General features: G+C 48.3%; 2 protein-coding genes across 2 annotated transcripts in view; one reads left to right on the top strand and one right to left on the bottom strand.

The window, feature by feature from the left end:
- The window catches only part of ralgapa1 (Ral GTPase activating protein catalytic subunit alpha 1), a 60,141-nt gene extending 46,510 nt beyond the window's left edge, over positions 1-13,631 (top strand). The window contains 3 exon segments of the mRNA XM_060051865.1: positions 9,830-9,859; positions 9,861-9,952; positions 12,311-13,631. Coding sequence (XP_059907848.1) covers positions 9,830-9,859; positions 9,861-9,952; positions 12,311-12,534 — 346 coding nt within the window. The 3' untranslated portion in view covers positions 12,535-13,631.
- A 3,267-nt stretch (positions 13,632-16,898) lies between these two features.
- On the bottom strand, positions 16,899-21,135 carry LOC132457614 (insulinoma-associated protein 2). Its single transcript, XM_060051870.1, has one exon. It carries the CDS (start codon positions 20,480-20,482, stop codon positions 18,059-18,061), a length of 2,424 nt encoding a protein of 807 aa, XP_059907853.1. The 5' UTR covers positions 20,483-21,135; the 3' UTR covers positions 16,899-18,058.
- Between the last annotated feature and the right edge of the window lie 232 nt (positions 21,136-21,367).

The following is a 21,367-nucleotide window of genomic DNA, read 5'->3' on the forward strand; positions in this document are numbered from 1 at the left end:
AGGGTGGCTATGCCAAGGGGGGGAAAGGGAACAGGAGGGCGGGGAAGTGAAGAAGATGCTCTGCCACACATCTCCACAGAGAGGTTGTTTGGCTCCGGGTGTGTGAATCTAGTTTATAGCTAATCCCCACCCACCCCTCTGTGCGTGTGTGTGCGTGTGCGCGTGCGCGTGCGCGCTCGGGCACACTTTTGGATGCCCCGGCCTATCAGTGCATCTCTAATTGTTTTCTTATGCACAAATACCTTGGTGCCCTGTCCATGGGTTGATTGCCATCTCTCATTCTGTGTATATTTAGATATATACACATAGTAAATTGTACTTTTTTAAATGTACCGTACGGGGCACATGGTAAATACGAAATTAATGATTGTTGTCCCAAAAACTTTTTTATAGCCATAAACTAATGGTGTTTATTCCGGAATGAGTGTCACTCTCAGATTCTGAGGTCCCATCAAGGCGTGTTCACTCGATCATGGTATTCGTTGCTGGATGGGCAGGACAAATTTAAAACAAGCCCAATAAGCTATGGCTCACACAATTCTGGCTCAGCCGAAGTCAAGCGAGGCCCTTCGAACAGAGTCTGCCAAGAGGTCGGGCTCTGGGCCCCTCCCCTACCCAGCGTTTCTCCATTGGACCACAGTGGAGTGGGCCGTGCATGGGGTCAGGTCTCAAGTGTGGACACGGGGGAGGCCACCGGCGGGACTAGGAGAACCCATTTAAAGGACTCACAACAACAACAACTTCTCCCCCCAGCGTTCAGGCAACAATAAGATCTAAAGAGAGATTTAGATATAAATATGTAGATATAGGATTAGATAGAGATATTGATATAGAGAGATATATTAATAGATAGATAGATAGATAGATAGATAGATAGATAGATAGATAGATAGATAGATAGATAGATAGATAGATATAAATGTATATGTTTTTATATGTATATAGAGATAAAGATATAAATATATATTTTTATATGTGTATTATATTTTAGTGCGATGTTTCAAATGTGTGTGTGCGTGTGCCCGCCGAGCCCCCTGCAGAGTATTGACTGGCGGTGGCTGTGGATCGATGGCTCTGACAGGCTGAATTACAGTAATCAGTCATTATTGACTCTCCACTTCTCCGTCGGCCACGCAGCCCACTGTTCTCCCCCACCAGCCCCCCCACGCCCCTTCAGCACAGCCACCCATCTCTCTCCGCTGCCTCTTTCACACACTCCCCCCAATCCCTGATAGTACTGCTACCAATCACCATGTCCTCGAGATCACTGAGTTGCTTCAGACTACTACCAGCATCTGGTATCTGCATGATGTACAGATAGTCTGAGGTGGCCTGCAGCCACACACACACACACACACACACACACACACACACACACACACACACACACACACACACACACACACACACGCGCACACTCAGCAGGAAACCTCTCTTGGTCGCTATCTGTTTCTCTCTCTCTTTCGGTTGCTCTCTGTCTGACACTCTCTCTTTGTCTCTCTGTCGCCCTCTGTCTCTCGGTGTTTGTGTTGTGTGTGTGTGTGTGTGTTGGGGGGGGGGGGGGGGGGCTAACGCAGTGCCAGGCCACTGAGGGCAGCTGTGTGTGTGTAAGCGCAGCTCTATCTCACATATCAGCCCACTGCAGCAAGAGACGCTGTCCAATAGTTCCCACTGACACTCTCTCTCACACACACACACACACACACACACACACACACACACACACACACACACACACACACACACACACACACACACACACACACACACACACACACAGTGGAGGATCGAGGGCCAAGGTGAGACCCCCCCCAGCCATCTGTCTGGAGGGAACCAAAGGCTGAGGGCTTCCCTAAACCAGCCCAGACGATACCGTACAGCTGGGCTCGGAGCCCTGCAGTGCCTTTTGTCATAGGAGATTTCATTTAGAGCTTTAAATGTTACTACTCTGAAGTGCATCTGTGATGCTATTTCTTAGGGGCGAACATATTCTTGAGTAGGGAAATGCGTTGCCTGCACGTGTTGAGTGCTCAGGGTATTTTTGTTCGAGAGTGGTTCCTATGGTTTCAGGTCTTTGTGTGGCCGTGGTAGATGGGCTGACCCCGTTGGTCAGGGACTCTGCGCGCAGCCAGATCGCTTACAGCTGGTATGCACATGTCGCCTGAACACCCCTGATAGCAGTGCGTGCGTGTGTGTGTGCGTGTGTGTTTTGTTAAAATGCTTGAATTTGTTTTGTGTATGATATTAGGCAACGGTGGGAAAACGTTGCATATCTTCTATAAAAAGAGAAGAATTGGTGTCATCCGCGTGTGCGTGTGTCAGGACACCCTCCATCTGCTCCTGAATGATTGGGAGTTTCTGGGAAACAATGTTGGAGGCGCTAAGCTTCTCTTCCCTGCCAGGGCCCATGTGTGTATGCGCGCGGCGTTTTTTGTGTACATTTTTTACAGGCTACTTTGCCGTTGTTTGTGCTTGTGCTTTCGTGCCTCTTATGTGTGTGTTCACGCAGTGTGTGTGTGTGTGTGTGTGTGTGTGTGTGTGTGTGTGTGTGTGTGTGTGTGTGTGTGTGTGTGTGTGTGTGTGTGTGTGTGTGTGTGTGTGTGTGTGTGTGTGTGTCTCCAATATTTAATTATATAATGTATACCCTCAATTGCTGTGTGTGTGTGTGTGTGAACATCCCCTCTAGTAGTTGATTGGCAGAGATAGCTACAGTGAAGCTGGGGTCAACATATGGCTCAAAGTGATAGTGTGTGTGGGGGTCTTTCTGTCTGTCTGCTTTCTCTGTGGTCCCAATGAAATGATGGAAGCTCTGAGCATGTTGCGCTATTGTCCCTCAGCGAACACACACACACACACACACACACACACACACACACACACACACACACACACCAGGGGCGGCCAAACACCCAGCGGCCAGCATGGTCTCTCTGCCAACTCCCACAGCAGAGCCTATTGTCCCACTAATACTACAGTCTGCTGTGTGTGACAGCGAGAGTGTGTTCCTTTCCAGGATTAAAAGGTAAATGGAACAGAGGCCCTGTCAACGGTGTCACGGTTGTAACACACTTAGGGCTAGCTGTGTTCACATTGGTAAAGGGACTTAGGAATAAAACCTCCCACTGCAGACATTTATTTTGTGTGCTTAAGTGTTTTGGGATTAGATTTAATGAACATGTTCAGTCTAAGAGAATGGAAAGATTGGTAGGGTCTGTTTGAAATAACAGAATTGTGCGCTTGTTTGTGTGTCCATGAGGAGGGGGGAAGGTGTCTAATTGTTTCCTCTCAAGGCACAATGTGGGAGTGAAAAGAAAAGGGGGGCCCCAAAGTGGGGGTTGTGCGGTGTCCCGACTAATCACTCCCCGCACCTCTCCCCAGGGAGCTGTGTGTGTGTGTGTGTGTGTGTGTGTGTGTGTGTGTGTGTGTGTGTGTGTGTGTGTGTGTGTGTGTGTGTGTGTGTGTGTGTGTGTGTGTGTGTGTGTGTGTGTGTGTGTGTGTGTGTGTGTGACCATGACTGTGTGTGTTTGTGGACAGTAGTAGCTCAGCAGTCATCTGGATCTGGATTTGTGTGGCTCATCTCTGCTGCCGAGTTGACCGTCTTCTGTGTTTAACACCACATCGGCTCATAGCAGCAGTAGAAGCAGTTCCTCCTCTCTCTCATGGTCGATAAGGCAAATGGCTGACGTGCAAATACAATTTACCTCCTACTTCACTTGACTAGATGTGGAAATGGTGACTGCGCTCATGAAGACAATCCAAAATGTAATTATAATAATAATGAAACTAAATGAATCATGATTCAGTTCATTGTTGGACAATTGGAAAAAATTGTTCTGATTATTGGGGTTTTTGTTTACACTCATCCTCTCGAAGCATAAAGAAAAACACGGACCCATTTGTAAAACAACTGGACACTAGAACTCTGTACAGATTGTCAGTCCGGCCGTGCGTTTGAGTGTGTGTTAGACCCCTCGTTTAGCGTCACCCAAGCGATGGCTTATTGGATGCATGTGGACGAGTAAGGATAGTGACATTGCTTTAGCATTAGGAGGCAGAGATTGCGGTTTGGGAACCAGGTCTGCTAAGTGAGATGTGTGATACTGGATATTACCTTTTGATTCAGTTAGATTTTTATGTATACCCCCTCCCTCCCCCAAACCCTGTGAAACATTTATCGTATGAATACCCTCTCAGTGTGTGTGTGTGTCTTTGTGTGTGTGTGTGCGTGCGTGCCCTACCGCCTGGAGCTGTGCAGAGACATGAGTTGTTGCCATCAGTGGCTTTCTCCCACCTGGTCGAAACTTGGCCCCCTGCTGGGGGGCTATGTTTCGACCAGGTGGGAGCTAATCTGTGTGTGTGTGTGTGTGGGTGGCTGTCTGTAAGTTGACAAGGTACTTGGGATTCAACATGGATTTTGCTGTTGAACCCATGGTTGTGGCGACGCAAAACGAACAAAAACATCCCCACTATCCGCGTCCGTCCGTGTGTGTGTGTGTGTGTGTGTGTGTGTGTGTGTGTGTGTGTGTGTGTGTGTGTGTGTGTGTGTGTGTGTGTGTGTGTGTGTGTGTGTGTGTGTGTGTGTGTGTGTGTGTGTGGGGGGGAGTGTGTGTGTGTGTGTGTGTGACCCGGTCTGAGAGAGAGAGAGAGAGAGAGACCGGATGGATACAACTGCCGTCACCGTGGTGGAGGGAAGACTTTGGCAAAGCGTTCGAGGTGCTCAAAAGCCAAAATAACGCAGATAAACATAATCTAGATCCCACAGCACGTTCTGCTCACTAGAGGAACTGGCGTACGAGTTGGCATGCGGTTGTTGTCTCGGGCCCAGTAGATCTCTACGCTGATACGAACAGATTCAACTATTTGACAATTTTTCACTCTTTTGGTTTGTTTTACCCGTCCACACTTTTAAGTTGCATATATTTAGTTCAAATAGCAGCATGGCTTGTGAGCAAGATTGTAGCATGATGCTGTGCCCTTGTTACACATGGCCTAGGGCAAGTTTATATGTGGGCAGCATATCGCACCTTGCTGCAGGCGCTAGAAGTGGCAGGGCAGGTTAATAGCTCCTTACCTAATATCTGTAGCGAAGCGTAATAACACTTTGCTTCCATATTGATTTTGGTAATGGGTTATGTATCAGTGTGACTGTGCGTGCGTGTTTGTGTGTGTCTGGTTGGAAAATGAATATTTATCGCGGTGGCTGGTGTTTGTTTTCCGAGTCCGACCGGAGATAAAGACGGCATCTGGCCCGTAATCAGAATTACTATCACTGCATGTGTGATGCGTGGCTACATCTGCTTCTTGTAGCGATTTTTATTATATTTATAGTTTGTGTGTGTGTGTGTGTGTGTGTGTGTGTGTGTGTGTGTGTGTGTGTGTGTTATTTAATAGGCTTTAAAAGAGCACTGACAGCACACACACACACACACACACACACACACACACACACACACACACACACACACACACACACACACACACACACACACACACACACACACACACACACGGTGTGTGGTTGTGGATGGGAATGACGAGGTCAGAAAAATGTGTTTTTGAAGCCAGTTTCCCCACTACTTTTTTTTTTTCTCTTTTTCCTTTTATCTCCACCCCTCTTTAACCCCCCACCACCCCCCACCCCCCACACACACACAAACCCACTTTTTTTATCTCTGTTACTCTGTCTCTGAGTTGGGTTAGGGGGCAGATGAATGGCGGTACATATGTGTGTGTGTGCGTGCACGCTTCGTGTTGTTCATCCACCCAAAGCAATAAATGGTGCATTCAGACCGTACTATCTCTATCCCCATCTCCCTTGTGTCCATGTATATAGACACACACACACACACACACACACACACACACACACACACACACACACACACACACACACACACACTGCTGTAATGAAATCACAGGGGCCCCATATCAGTGGTATCACAGAAAGATATAAACCCATTAGCTCGTTCCTCGGGGCATAGCCCCCCACACAGACATGGCCGAGCACACATAGGTTTGTCATTACACGCTGTAAAGCTCTTCCAATTGTATTAGCTCTCAGATGTCCCTTTTCTCTGTTGTCCCTTCCAATGCCCAGAGTGGCCGACAGATAGGCGAGGTGTGTCTGTGCGCGTGCGTCTGTCTGTGCGCGTGTGCGTGTATCTGTGTGTGTGTGTGTGTGTGTGTGTGTGGACGGAGGGGGGTCTCGTCCACCGTTCACGCGTGCACATTAAGGACAGTCAAAACGGTGTCTTTATTGTCAGTTGAACTTTGTGTGGATGTCCTTGTAAGCGACGAGAGATAAAAGACGTGAACATGTCTACTTATCTAACGTTGCCACCAGACCCGACCCTCTGTGACATAAGATACTCCACGGAATGAAACCGTGTGTTCAGTGCGTGTGTGCCGGGAGTACGTGTTGGAGATGTGCGTGGGCCTGCACATTTGTACGTCCGTCTCACAAAACTCAAAAGAAGGAAATCGCGCAAACACACCCTCGCACACCTATGTTTTTCGTGAAGCAAGCTGTGCATGCGCGTCCGCGTGGGCAAACGCACATTACACACAAACGCACACGGATATACGCCCGCTGCACGTCGCGGCACAGCACATTTTATTTCTGTTTTTGACAGACAAGCACACAGGCTCACCCAGCAGTGCTCCCAGCCTCCTGATGTGCTAACAAGCCCCCCCCCCCCCCCCGCCCCCCCATCCTCGCTCCAGCGCGATCGCACGAGGCGAGGGCACCACAATGAGCACTCGACGGGAGGGATAGAGGAGGTGAGGAGGAGGAGGAGGAGAGGAAGGGGGCTGGTTGGTGGGGGGGGGGCGAAGAGGGCACCGGTACTTTGCTCGCCTCTCGGCTCTTTTCAGACGGGCGAGAGAATGAGTTTGTGACGCCACACAAAAGAGCTCCTTTTCCTCTCACTCTCTCTTTCTCTCGCTCCCTCATTTATTTCTATATTTATTTATTCACATGGGCACATATTCTCTTTCTCTTGTATGCATGTTCTTTTCCACGCGGCCTCATGGATGTCAATTACGGTGACCTGAAAGTAAGGTCCGCTGGTAGGAAGGCGTTGGACATGGATGGAGGCTCCGTTCTGGGCCATTTCCCCATTTCCTCCCTCTTTATCTTGTCCACCTCCCTCTTCGTCTGGTTTAGACTTTGATGTGCCTCGACTTGCGGTACAATATGTGTATTAAATCAGACAGGATAAAGTGGAGGTAACTGGCTGACCGTACCACACCACCTTACCGATGAGTGTGTAAGGTGGTCGTGGAAACCTTTTCTGTTGTGTTTCCATGGTACTTCCTGAATGGACAGCTCCCAGCAGGCCTTTTGAAATGTCTAACACCGTCTGAACCAAAGTGGCTTTTGAATTCGTGTTTTCTTTCAAACGTGCGTTACACCTGACCTCAAGACCTCACCTGTAAGTACTGGTTGAATCTCAGAGACACCCCGCTGCTTTGTGTGTGTGTGTGTGTGTGTGTGTGTGTGTGTGTGTGTGTGTGTGTGTGTGTGTGTGTGTGTGTGTGTGTGTGTGTGTCTGATCCTGATCTCTTCTTGTTGTGATCACTGCGCCCTTTCTGCTCATCGGAAAGGACATGTGTTGTCGCGGTGACAAGGTGACCGGGGGCCTCAAACGTGAACCCAGGTGGGAGGGTGGGCCGAGATTTCAGACACTGAGAGGTGGCGGGGGAGAAAATAACACAATGGTGGTGTCGTTAATCGCAGCCGTGTGTGTGTGTGTGTGTGTGTGTCTGTGGTCTTGCCATCGCAGATTCTATGGCGAGCTCTCAGTTTGATGTTATCTGTGGGGATGACATCTTTATATCACAGAACCCCTCAGCGTGAGCTGAACGACTGCAGGTTAATCCTCTTCGAGCCACAAGGTGACCATAAACTATGTTATGAAGTGTGATCTGAATTGAACAACACGATTTTTTTTAATCTTTATGCATCACTAAACCAAACTAAACTTCCCAATGACAAGATGAAATCAAAAAATAAACCACTTTCCACTAAATCATTGATGCTAAATCATGGGATTTCAGGATAAACCTCTCATAACCATTCTGAAGTGGATTTTGCGAATTGGGCTCTCTCTCGCTCCCTCTCCCCCTTTGCCAAAGTCTTCCCTCCACCACGGTGACGGCAGTTGTATCCATCCGGTCTCTCTCTCTCTCTCTCTCAGACCGGGTCACACACACACACACACACACTCCCACACACACACACACACACACACACACACACACACACACACACACACACACACACACACACACACACACACACACACACACACACACACACACACACACACACACACACACACACACGCCCTGGCAGTGTTCTCACGCTCTCAGCTGGAGGCTGAGGCGGGAAGGTGGTTTTGGCAGGAAAAGTCAAACGGCGCCAATCGCAGGCGCACACACACCCGGGTCGGCGAGGCAGACGCCGGCCGCCTGGACGTCCGGCTGTGACTGCGGATGTCTCTCATTCTCACACCGCTCCGATCCACACACACACACACACACACACACACACACACACACACACACACACACACACACACACACACACACACACACACACACACACACCTCCCCAGAGGGCTATTACCAGAATATCTTCCTCAGCATCTCTCCGTCTGATCCCGGCCCCCTTGCTCACCTCCTCCTCAGACTCCCCGACCCCCCCACTAACCCTACAGGCGATCACCGCTCAGGTCACACCCTTCCTACCCTCCCCTGCTAGTTCCGCCACTTTTGTTTCCTTCCCCCCCCCCCCCCCTTTTCTTTCACCTCTCCTCCCACACCCTCCCCCCCCCCCGTTCATCGTTGTGCTCTTTCCTCAACAGGTTCCCCCTCTCGTCGCCCTCCCCCATCCATCCCTTCCCCTACACCGCGCGCCTTGAGGTACAGCATGCTGGATCGGCTGCAATAGTTTGGGCCATGTCTTTTCAGTACCTGGTCTTTGTCTCCTTTCATGTAATTGTTTTACACTCCGGCCCCGTGATCACCATCCATATAACCCCCCCAACCCCCATTCACCAGATTCTAACTTATCTCCCTCTCTCCCTCTCATGTGTTGCTGTCTGCCGCCTGGTGATAGAGGAGCCACGCCGCGCTCTTGTCATTGTCCCTTTAACCAGATCAGTCGCCATTAGACCAGAATCGGCTCATTCTGAGCCCATAGAGATGCGCTCCTAACCCAATAGAGAAGCCCATGGAAGCCCATTAGAAAGCTAAACCTTTCACGTAGACAGGCACGCACACACAGACACACAACGACGTACACGCACAGATAAACAAGCATTAGTGTCCACGGGCTGGCTTCATTCTGAACGGAGCATTTATTAGCCTGATCTCATCATACCGTGATCTACACTAGTAACACACAAATCCACGCGCACACGTGTCACGTTCTCCCCCCCCCCCCCCCCTCAGCCCGTGCCCCCGCCGACCTCGATCGGCGGGTACGCCCGCGCTCCTTCAGATCACCTCGTTTCGACGCCACGGCAACACACACTGACGGCTTGAGCCGGAGCAGGCGTGTGCGTGGCAGGGGCCCGGGGGGCCCCGGAGCGGCCGCACCGCTCGCACCGTTATCGGCCCCTGGGGTCCCTGGGAGCGGTTATCCCTGGCAGATCAATGGGTACGGGCGCAGGAGGAGAAAATATCATTCTATTAACCAGGTTACGCGTAATACAACTCTAATTACGTTGTCGGCAGTTTAAAACGTAGGGGTTCAATTCCACTGCCGGGGAGGGGGGGGGGGGGGGGGAAGGGATGTTGTTGCTCCTTGACCTTTTGACCTCAGCTACGAGGAGCGTTCCCGCTACCTGGAGACCCGTCCTGCACCACCAGGAGCCCACCACCTTCGAGGACTACGCGGCCCGCGTCTACAGCCCCGCCCCCTGCACGCACCCCCCCTCCGACGCAGGTAGGACGTCAGGACGCTCGCTGAGCTCTACCGCGGCCGTCTGCATGTCGTGCTCGGCCGCTCTGGGCGGTCGCTCGGCGTGATTCACACCGACGACCGCAGAGTGGAGTTAGGTCAATGAGACGTGGTGACTGGGGGGGGGGGGCAAACGTTTCAGTCAAAATAGTCCGTTTTTTTTTTGCTGTTTCTTAAAATCGCTGTAATCCTCTTATTCAATCATGTCGAATCGTATCTATTTTTTTCAGCACAAATAAATCCTACAGGTTATAAAAGTACCTTTATATTTTAGTTTGTTCATAAAGCAGGCGCTATCGCGGACTGCATCTCTCTCTCTCTCTCTCTCTCTCTCTCTCTCTCTCTCTCTCTCTCGTGTGTAACCTCTTCCTTTTGAATGTTTTCTCTCTTGTCCTCTCTCTCTCTCTCGTGTGTAACCTCTTCAGTTATTTATTATTTTTGTCTTATCTTTCCCATCTTTGTTGGAGAGTTTCGGATCCAGCGTTGGATATCGTGATGGGCTCACACTGACATTTGTGTGTGTGTGTGTATGTGTATTTTAATCTTTATTCTAATGGTTGTCTCACTATAACCCCGTGCTGTTGTTTGGTTCTGTGATCTTAACAGCCCCAAAAGGCATGTATTACATATAAAAAGTTAAATTCTCTGATAAACAAGAAAACGACAATGAATGCATTCATTTCCATGCTATGAGGCTCAAAATATAGACCAACAAGACCTGGAGATAATTTTTGATCAACAGTGAATAATTGTGTGAAATGATTGTGCAGTAGTCAGCTGGTAATCTTTTTCCTACCCCAAAGGGTTATTCAGAACAATAGAACACCTCTCATCCAGAATAGACTTGAAACAGAAAAATACAGCCATTTGCTCCATTCAAATATAACTGATATGGCCGCAAAAGTTTCTTATGCCTTGGCTTATCCCTAGAAATACAAAAAGATCCACATTTTTCTTTGATTTCTTGTTGCTTTCATTGAAAACCAATTTTGGACGATATTAAAACAGTAGATAAACAGGTACTATCCCATATGTGTGGGTGGGATTTACACTGTTCAATACCGTTCTGAATAACTCTTGCTCTGAAACTAATTCACAGGTCATTTATCTTTAACAACAGGGATCGAGCCTTCTTGCCTTTTTTTTTTCTTTTTTTTTACTATTGTCCTTTCTTTGGTGAATTTTACCATTTTGTTTTGTGTTTATTTTATTTATTTGTCCCTTCCTCCCCCCTCCCACTTCCTTTAGATCGTAATGTCTCACTTGCCTATAGCTAAAAGGTAAGCCTGATCACATGAGTAACACGTCCCGTTCTGATTGGCTCTTCCTTGCACCATTCTACTTGTCTCTGTACGGTCTGGTCTTGCATACTCTTTCATTTCCACGGTCTCCACCTTCTTCCTTCCATCGTCCAGATGTGCTGTGTCGTTCTCAACCAGTCGGTGCGTAGAGTCTGGGGGAACAGCCTTCTTGTGTCGCTCTTTAAGAACATGATCAGATAGTGCCTGTCACACCAGTCTGTGTGTTTCCCTCAACCACCTCTTCCTCTCAGTCAAAGCTTCTACGAGGTTGATGATCCACAGAGGACATCTCCATAAAATGTAAACAAATTATTCCTAATATAAAATGACACCTTCGCCCAGAAGATGATTTTTCAAATTGGATTTGGCTTGTTTAATTAAATGTTGGTGTAGAGTGTACAGACTGGAAATGCCTCAAGTCAAGTCACTCCTAGCCATGAAATCTAAATCATTTACTGTGGAGATCTTACTGCCTTTCCTCAAACCTCGTTGTCGCTCTGAACTGTTGTTAATGGTCGTCCTCTGGTTTTTGACCTGGCATGACGTAGCCCAATAGCAGCGTGAGCTCCACGCCTACACAAACGTGTCCACACTTTGGCACGCACACACAAAGGTGCACATGCGCTGACACACATGGCAATGGCAAACAAAACTTGTTTTCTGAATTATCTGGTTGTTGTGCTTATTTGGTAAGTGGTTATTGTTGTGGTTCAAGGATTATGTGCTTCCTGAGAAGAGTTAATCCGGCAGAAGTGTGTGTTTGTTTTGTATGTCCGTGTCTGTGTGTTTGTTCTGTGTTTTCTTGAACTTAATATCCTGCTTTTTATTTTCATGCTTCTTGTTGGCCTCTTTATTTATATCTGTCTATTTTCTTTTAACCATCTCTTCGTCCCTCATGCTGTCGCTGGCGTTCCTCTCATCTACGTTGAATTTGTTTCTCTATTTCTGTTCCGTGCACTCCGTCTCTTTCGGTCTAATGTTATTTTCTGTGTTTGTCTTTTCTTTTTCCCCCCTCTATCGCTCTTCTTCGTCTCCTCTCCAGAGGACAGTAGTGTGTCCTACCTGATGGTTCCTAAGCCTCTGGACGGCTTGAGCCTGCTTAGGGTCAAGGGAAAGGGCCTCAAACACAAAGTATTTCACGCAAGCTGCGAATGGTACGGTGTGAGGCCGACAAGTTGCCCTGAGTCGTCTATCAACCCTAAAAGCCCCTCCACTGTTTTTATTAGAAGGGAGGCTACACCCATGTATAAATGTATTGCCACCTAAAGGTTGAAATTGGCCTTCAAAAGCACAAATATTGAATTTGCGCAGTTTCCAAAATGATCATGGTGTTATATGGTCTTCTTTGTCTGGATTAACCAGATTCATAGTAGCATAAATGCTATTATCTTTGTATATAAAGAACACATTCTTGACAGAAATGGCCAGTTTCATGTGCAGACAAATGGTTTGTCTCTTATTGAGGCGTATATTGCAGCCACTCGAGACCAGCTTCAGTGGTTTCCTACTAAGAACCATTTCTGACCTGTAGGTTAGAAATGGTTAGGTGGTCAGGTGGCAAATCCTAGCGTAGAGCTGCTCCTTAACCTCCTCGCCTAGTCCCTGCTCGGAACGTGTAGTGTGCTCTGTAGGCTGGGGTAGAAGATTCCTACTCCTTCGCCCATTTCCTACCCTTAGAGCTCCAAGACGTAGGAACAAAAAGGGCACCCAGCAAGGCATCTAGAGAAGGCGGATCAGTTTCCGTAGTGTGGTTCATCGCCTCGCCACTTTGCCGTAGCTCCTGGGCTCCCCTGCTGTCCCCCCTCTCCCCCCTCTGTCCTGTCACGGCTCTCTTCTGTGTCCGGTGGCTAAACTTGTTTGCCTCCCCTTATCCCATCTACCACCGCCCAGCACTCTGTCTCTGCCAAATCGAGCGCTTCTGTCCCTCTGTGTCGTGGTGTTTTATAAGAACGTGTTGGAATGAGAACCTACCTTATTACTCCCTTGTCTGTCATTAGGTGTGTGTGTGTGTGTTTGTGTTTGTGTTTGTGTTTGTGTTTGTGTTTGGGTGGAGCGGTGGGATTAGTAGGTTGTGGGGCACTGTAATATCTGGGAAATTCCTTTTTGTCTTATTCATCCTCTACCCCCCCCCCCCCCCCCTCCCCCCTTCCTTCTTCATCCTACATTCCCTCCATCCTCCCCTTACCTCCTCCTCCTCCTCCACCGACCTGTCTCTCTCTCAGGCTCCTGCCTCGAGATTCTTCGGGGAGAAAGTCCGGCGCTGGGGGAGGTCGGGGGCGACTCCCCCTCGCCCATGTCTCCTCGGACTAGCAAGAGCCGCATGTCCATGAAGCTGAGGCGCTCGTCGGGATCGGCCAACAAGACCTGAGCAAGAGGAGTCGACCCCCCCCCCCACTACACTACAATACTCTATACATAGACACACATACGCACGTGTGTCTTCTAATATATTTCACTGCTTTGCCAACCACCTCCACCGCAGCAAAACACAGCAAAGGGTGTCTTTTGTTCATAGCCGTCATCGACTGACTGTACTGTTGGCTGATAAGGGGCTGACTCGGCTCTGGGACTGACCCCGGATTGGCTTCCGGTGACGCCATGACCAGGGCTAGACAACCTGTCGGAGCGGTGTCATGTGTATAGGTGCCTGTCGGTTGCCTTCGGAAGTGCAGAAAAGCTAAAGTCGGGATTCCTCAAGATGTTATTGGATGAAAAATAACATTGAGAAGAGAAATCGGTATCACATGATCAAGGTCATTTGTTGTGATCTTATGTCTTGCGGGCGTGAAAGGGAAGAGCGTTTGTGCTATGTTCACTGTGATATTTTTTTTTTTTCGTTTAGAATAGCGTTTAGAGTAGGTCCGTTCAGGCAATTGTTCACCATCGTGTGTGTGTGTTTCTGTGCGTTTTTAACGGGGAAAATGGTTTGGGATTTTTGTCAGACAAACAAACATAGCCAGCAGGGTGTGCCAGTCGGCCACAGTCACAGCCAATGGGGAGCCCTCACCCCGCATGGTAGCCAATGACGGTGGACTTTGAGTGAAGAAGCGACTTGTCCCTCGCGAGTTCCACCTGTCCAGCACGCCTCCATTTTACACAGCTCACTGTAGAATCCATTTCCCATTCACACTCCTGTGCTTCCATGCTGTACTGTGCCGCCCTGTTCCTTTACACCTCCAGTGGGTTCTCTCTGCGCCATAAGGGGGTTGCCCTGCCCTCTGCGTCGTGTGCCACGCCGCCTCATATCGCTCTGTCCCGCCGGGGGTTAGCGACGGCGCCAAAACTGGCGTAGGAAAGGTATTGTGCAATGATGATCTGTGTGGTTTGAAAAGCGCCGCTCATTTGATTGCTATGGTCTGGTCGCAAACTGACAATACTGGGGAGTATATTGACATTTTTGCATGTATTTCGCTCAGCCCCTAGATGATAAAATCAGTTCGGATAAAGACACGTTCGGACAAAGACAAGTAAAACTGTATGTGCGGACAGAAGTTACGTGTAGATGTATTTTGTGTGCATTGTAAACAGGGGATATGGCAAACTTGTACATATTGTATTATTTTATTCTCCCTCTCTGCAATGGTAAAAGAAAATGCTTTGCTCTATCAAACTTGGACAATTGTTTTGCAAGGAGAAACTAAGACCTATTAAAGTCCCATCGGCCCTTTTCTTGTGCTCGGTGCAGCATGACGCCATATTTAGGCAACCCTTATCACCCCGCCCTTCCCAGTAAAACACTTGTGCATTATCCCTCGGAAGTGCTGCTACGCGACAGCCCTATTAAACTGAAGGTCAATCCATTTGGTTTCTGAAGGAAATCTTTTCATCAAATTGACAATTGAGAAATGTATTTTTTATTTACAATTCAACCAAAAGAATGCTGAGTAAATGCATATACCCGCCTGTTCCCTCAGCACAGCGTTTTGAGCAATGCTTAGCACAAGGGGATGGGAGCGTGTTTAGACGAAAGAGAGGTATTCTACAGCTCGTAGGACGTAACTGGTTATATAAAAAAAACGATTATAAAAAGCCTTTTCTTGCTTTTTTGATTGACTGTAATGTATGTTTTGACCCAAACAAGAATAATGTTGCTGCATCTCTTTAGTTTGGTGGCATTTTTATATGTGGTATAGAACTTGAGTTTCGAACTGCATCGATATATACATTGAATATATAGGTTTATGAATATCTATTAAATGTGTACAGAGAGAGGAAACATGTTATGTATATACTAATAAGTCAGAAGAGCCAAAATAAAAACTGAAAAACAATCAACCTCAAGCCCGTATCCGCTCCAGATGGGTAAACACTACTATAATATTTTTGTTTTTATATATATATAAATATATATATTAAGCGATTATAATTTTTTTAAGCACTTCAACTGACTAGTGGAAACCTTCATTCTTGCGCTTCTGAAGATGTACCGTTTGCTTGGCTTCTACAGACTATATTGAGTTCATGTCCATTTTTGTCCTATTGCATTTCTTCCCCAATTTGTGTTTGTTTTTTTCATTTAAATCCTGGCCCCATGATGTCACGTATCATGAATACAATAGTCAGACTCCAGCTCCTGAGCTTAATTTCTCATCAATTTTCTTTCTATCTCCATAGCCATTGTTTCTCCAAAGTGAGAGAAAAAAGGGATTTAAGACGCCATAATATTTTTGAAAAGTGATTCCATTTCCTAATGACATTATGGATTGAGCTCAAACTTTTTTTTTTTTATCATTTGTAGACGCGAGTCTTGTGAATATTTCACTCCTGACTAACGTTAAAATATATTTTTGTTCACATGACATTACTTTATATTCGTAGTCGTCTTCGAGGATGAAAATGAGAGCCATATACCTGTGTCCCGCCACCTCCATCACTACCACACGTGCATCACATGTGAACCCCATGTGCCCCTGGCTTCTGCACTAAACTGTGTCTGTGCTCCACTGGAGAAGGTGTCCGGGCGTTCCATCTCGACGCCCGTCAGCACTTGTGTGCACTCGTGCAACCTTGCCCTTTTTACCTCTTGCCACTCACTAGTACAATACTTTGTTGGCTGTTTAATCAGGTAAAATCATCCAACACTTTGGTGACCCAATAAGACATATTGTTGTGTTGTTGCCATGAACATTCATAGTTTAAATTTTTGTAAGGGTGCCAAATTGTAATTGCCTGTATAAATGAATTGATGGCGTTTGATGGCTTTAAAACAGATGTGTTTGTGTGTGTGTATATATATACATATATATATATATATAATGTATAGAGGCAGTGAGCAGTCTGGGGACAAAGCTAGTGTAGCCTGTGTGACTCGACATGCTGCATGCCATCAGATCAGTTATAAACGCATGTGTGACAGTTGTATCCAAACACATGCGCACGCACACACACAACTATCACTGTCAAATCTGTTACATAAGGAGTGGATGTGTAATGCTTTTTGACAATAAAAGATACAAAATTCTAACACTGGCTATCTGGTGTTTGTCTGGAGAAGCGGGGACAGGGCTCAGGGCATGTGACCGCATTGGCAGCTCTGCAGAACAGGGCCAGTAATTGCATTGTAAATTATGTGTACAATTTGACAGATTTGAGTCTTATAGGTAAAGTATCCCAATTGGAAAATTGACACTTTATTAAAATCCATGTAATTTAACATCAAGATCAACATCATAAATTGGACAAGCAAACAGACTGATTGTGACAACTGTTAGCAGTTTAATTCATTCTATTTTGTCCTAAAAAATTGTAGACTTTAGAGTAAATAATCACAATACATTTTTGTCACACTAGATTTCCTGCATTATTTCAAGGAATAAATAAACTAAGACAATGATATTTTTTAACTATTTATTTTCTGTCTGAAAATAATTGTATAATTATAATTTTCTAGCTCTGAATTTGACTGGCTGCCATATTACTGACCATGGTGTGTGTTAAAAGTGTTTCCATTGGAATATTTGTTGCTAATTCGTGCTGTTCCACATTAATTCTTCCTCTTTTTTTTTTATCGTAGAATAAGGATTTTGAAATGGACTGCAGATATGAATTGCATCTCCGACTTCAGACAAGTAAGATCCCTTTAAAAAATGCAATTATACGGAGCAGTCCGCCATGCTGCGTGGCTACGCAGATTTCGTGACACACTCCGAATCTTCGACTGAGATTGAGACTTTAATTATATTCAATGATCCATCATCGAATATAATAAAAGAAAAAAAAAAGGATCAATATGTTTCTCTGTAAGATATGCCCTCGGACTCGTATAGGCTAACAAATTACCCTTTAAAACAATAAGTAGAACAGAGTAGGCGTATCTCAAAAGTCCTTGAACGGCCTGTTTCAGTCGCTGTGTTTCAGCACCACGGACAGCGTACCTGCTGTTCTTCCTTTAATTTAATACCGACCCGTTGGGATAAACAAAAAAAAAACGGAACTTTCTTCAGATACATTTTGTCTGTTCATTTCATCTGAGTGTTGATATATATTTCAATCAAGCTGTTTGACGAAGACACGTTGACCACCGGACCAGTGATAAAAAAAGTGCACTCATAGCATATTTAAATCAAACTTCCAACTTATCCATAAGTCACACACACACACACACACACACACACACACACACACACACACACACACACACACACACACACACACACACACACACACACACACACACACACACACACACACACACACAGTAAACAGAGCACAAAATATAACAACATTATTTTGTTATGATGTGATGCGGTCCTCATTTTGCTTCTGCCTGTCGCAGGCCTGCGGGCGCGTGTCACGGCCTGATGGCCATCTGCATCAGCATCACCTGGCGGCTGTCGGTTGGGTGAAACTTGGCCATGTGTCGTGTGAGTCCCGGGAAACTGTAGAACGTGGAGGGGCAGTGTTTGCACGGGAAGATCTGCTGCGGCGGCGAGTCACATTCCACCGGGCCGTTGTCCTCTCTGTGCGCGTGCAGAACTTCGGCTCTGATCCCGCTTCCCATCGTCCCCGCGCCCAGTAACTCGTCCCTCATCGCGTGCCACAGCCGGTGTTTGTCCCGGATTTCCACGGACGGGAAACGGGCACCGCACAAGTGACACGCGCACATGGGATTGGGTCTGTGGTGGCCCTCGAGCGCCGAGCCGTACGGTAGCGGGGGTGAAGAAGAGGCCCGCGCGGTCATCTCGTGAGCGGCCAAATGTTTTCTTAAATACGCTTGTCTCCGGAACTTTTTCCCGCAGTATTGACACTCGTAGATGTCCTCTTCGGGGAGCGACTGGACGAACGCGGTCGGGGGAAGTTGTTGTGGGGATGCGGGTTGCTCCACGCGCTCCTTCGGACTTTTGCTGACCGGTAGGAGGCTCGAGGGTGGGCTGTCCGTCGCTCTCGTGCTCTGGTGCTGTAGCTCCATTCCGCTTCCGACCGAATTCCCGTAGCGCGAGGAAGAGTCGTACCCGGGTGGCGCGAGCCCGTCACCGTCTACCGGGACCACGCCGTGGAGCTGAGAGTGAAAAGAGTTGCAAGAGTTGTTCAAGAGCGTGCCGGGGTGCGGATGGCCGTTCACGCGCAACAGTTCGTTCTCTTTTCCCTCCATTTCTAAAAAGGTCGGCGGCCGGTCGTCCTGCACGAGCCCCCCCCGGCCCTCCGACGTCGTCCGGGACTTGTTCTTCGCCCCCTGCTGGGTCGTCTCTTTGCCCAGGCCGGTCACCGGGCGCGGTTTATGCCAGCGACGATGGGATGCCAGATTGGCAGGGCAGCTGAACACTTTATCACACTCAGGGCATCGGTACTCCACGCGCACGATCCGCGAGCACTTGTGCTGCGCGAGGGAGAAGGGGTCGGGGTACTCCTCCTTACACAGCTGGCAGATGAACTCGCCGAGCGGCTTGTTCTCCACTGTGGACAGCGACGACTTCTCCCGCTGGAGCCTCCTGAACTCGGGGCACTCCTTCTTGATGCGGAGCCCCAACACGGGCGAGGTCGTGACCTCGTCCTCAAAGTTTAACTTCCGGTGGAGTTTTGTTTTTTTGGCGGGCTGGCCCGCGGAAGGTTTGGCGGGTCGGTGGCTAGAGCGCTGCTCATGCTCTATCCCCCCAGCGCGTTTCTTCAACGCAAACTGCTGCTGCTGGTTGTTGTGGTTGATCAACGTCAGCGGCGGGAACAGTGTGTTCATGGTGGCGTCGTTTTTCCCGCGGTCGTCGGGGTTCTCACCGTAACACGGCGCGAGGCGGTGGTGAGTCAGCAGTCTCTCGATGGAGACGGACGTCGACGCGGAACTCAACAGGAACGGCAGCTCCGGTACCCCGGTGGGTGTTTCCGCCCCCAGCGGGGCCGACGTCGTCAGGTATCGCCCGGAGAACAGAAGTTTGTTTTGGTCTTCCTCGTGGACGTCCAGCAGTCTCGTGCCCACCGGTTTGACGGGGCTGTACGACTCTGTTAACGTCAGCGCGTGGCGAGTCGGGGCGGCGGGTAAGCAAAAGCGCGAGAAATCACCGGTCGGAGCCAACACGTCCACTTCGGTCACCGACTCCTCGAACTCGAACTCCGGTAGCTGCGCGCGCCGCCTTCTTTCCCCCTCCGCCTCTCGCGCCGACTCCACGTGCGGGGGGCTCCACGCTGCTGTGACTCGCGCGGGATCCTCGCGGCTAACAGCGCGCGGGCCTACCTCTGTCGGGGCGAATGGGAAAACGCTCATCATCGCCCTGTCCTGGTGCTGTGGCGGATTTTCATTGACCAGCGCTGATTCTGTATTTTCTTCTCGCGTGTTGTCGTTCCCGACCCATGCGATGCCATTGTCACACGACGCGTCTGTCTCTATGGTTACGCTCCGCGATCTGTACGATGCCGGGCAACGCCGGTGTCTCTTCACTAGGAATCCGCGAGGCATGGCGAGGGCTTTCTTCGCGCCGACAGCCACCACTGCGTGACACAAAAATAATCGAATAACTTGAGCAGAAGAAGCGCTTCCAAGTAAAAAATATATTTGAATAAAAAAAACCGGCGTGTATAGAGGTGTGAAGACAGCTGAGAGATGGTCGCACTGGTCGCGTCTCCGGACAGAGCTCAGGGTGGCAGGTGTCGACTCCACGTTGAAGTAAACTCGACAGAACTGTGGTGGTCCGCCCTGTTTGTTTTTATCCCTGCAAGGTGTCTGCACCCGCCGCACCCCCTCCCTTCTCTCCGACACACACACGCGCACGGGCACACACGCACGCATGCAGTCTCCCTCTTCTCTCTTTTCTCTATTCCGTCCCCCAGCTTTCCCTTTCAGTTGTCAGAGGACATTCTCCTAACTTCTCAGACGCTGAATTGACTGGGAAGAGCTTTATGCTCATCACTGTCGCGGACCTATTTAGCCTGGCCTATTTTCTATCTTCATATACTTTTGTGCTGCCATTGGTGTGTGTGTGCGTGTGAGTTTCGTTCGGTGTAAAAGTGAATGGAAACAACACATATCTGGGTTATTCTATAACCGTTCTATATGTGTGCTTAAAGTTTGCTTTATCAAGACAATTAAATTAGTAGGCCTACAGCGAATTAGACCGTCGCACTCCAAATGTATGGTTGAACAACAATGCAAAAACGAAAAAGTTTGTGAGTTTAACATTAACGGCAAAAAAAAAAGTAGATTCCGTTATATAACAAATCCTACCGTGGTATCAAGCTCGCAAAGATAAGACAAACAACATGTGAACAAACGCGTATGGCTGTTTTATTACACGTGGACCCATGGGGATTGATAGTGATCACATCGCTGGGGTTTCTAATTAGTGGTATCCTCGGTGGCTATTCAGCCATTCCTTACTACATTTATGGTAGGAATCATTTTGGTGTGTGTGTGTGTGTGTGTGTGTGTGTGTGTGTATGTGTATGGGTGTGTGTTTTCAAGGGGGGGGGGGGGGGGGTATTCACACACAGCCCCTCCCCTTAGAAGCTGCTGATGCTGATAAGAGAGATGGGGGGGATCATCTATGTCATTTTCCCCAAGGGAGATGGCCAGCTTCTGTATACGCTGTCCAAGTGCTTTCTGGCGGGCCGGGGCCAATCCGCCGGGGTCGGCCTGGTGTCGCAGCTTGGAAATCAATCAGGAGGGAGGAACAGC

The sequence above is a fragment of the Gadus macrocephalus genome, chromosome 5, assembly GCF_031168955.1.
Source record: "Gadus macrocephalus chromosome 5, ASM3116895v1".
Taxonomy (NCBI): domain Eukaryota; kingdom Metazoa; phylum Chordata; class Actinopteri; order Gadiformes; family Gadidae; genus Gadus; species Gadus macrocephalus.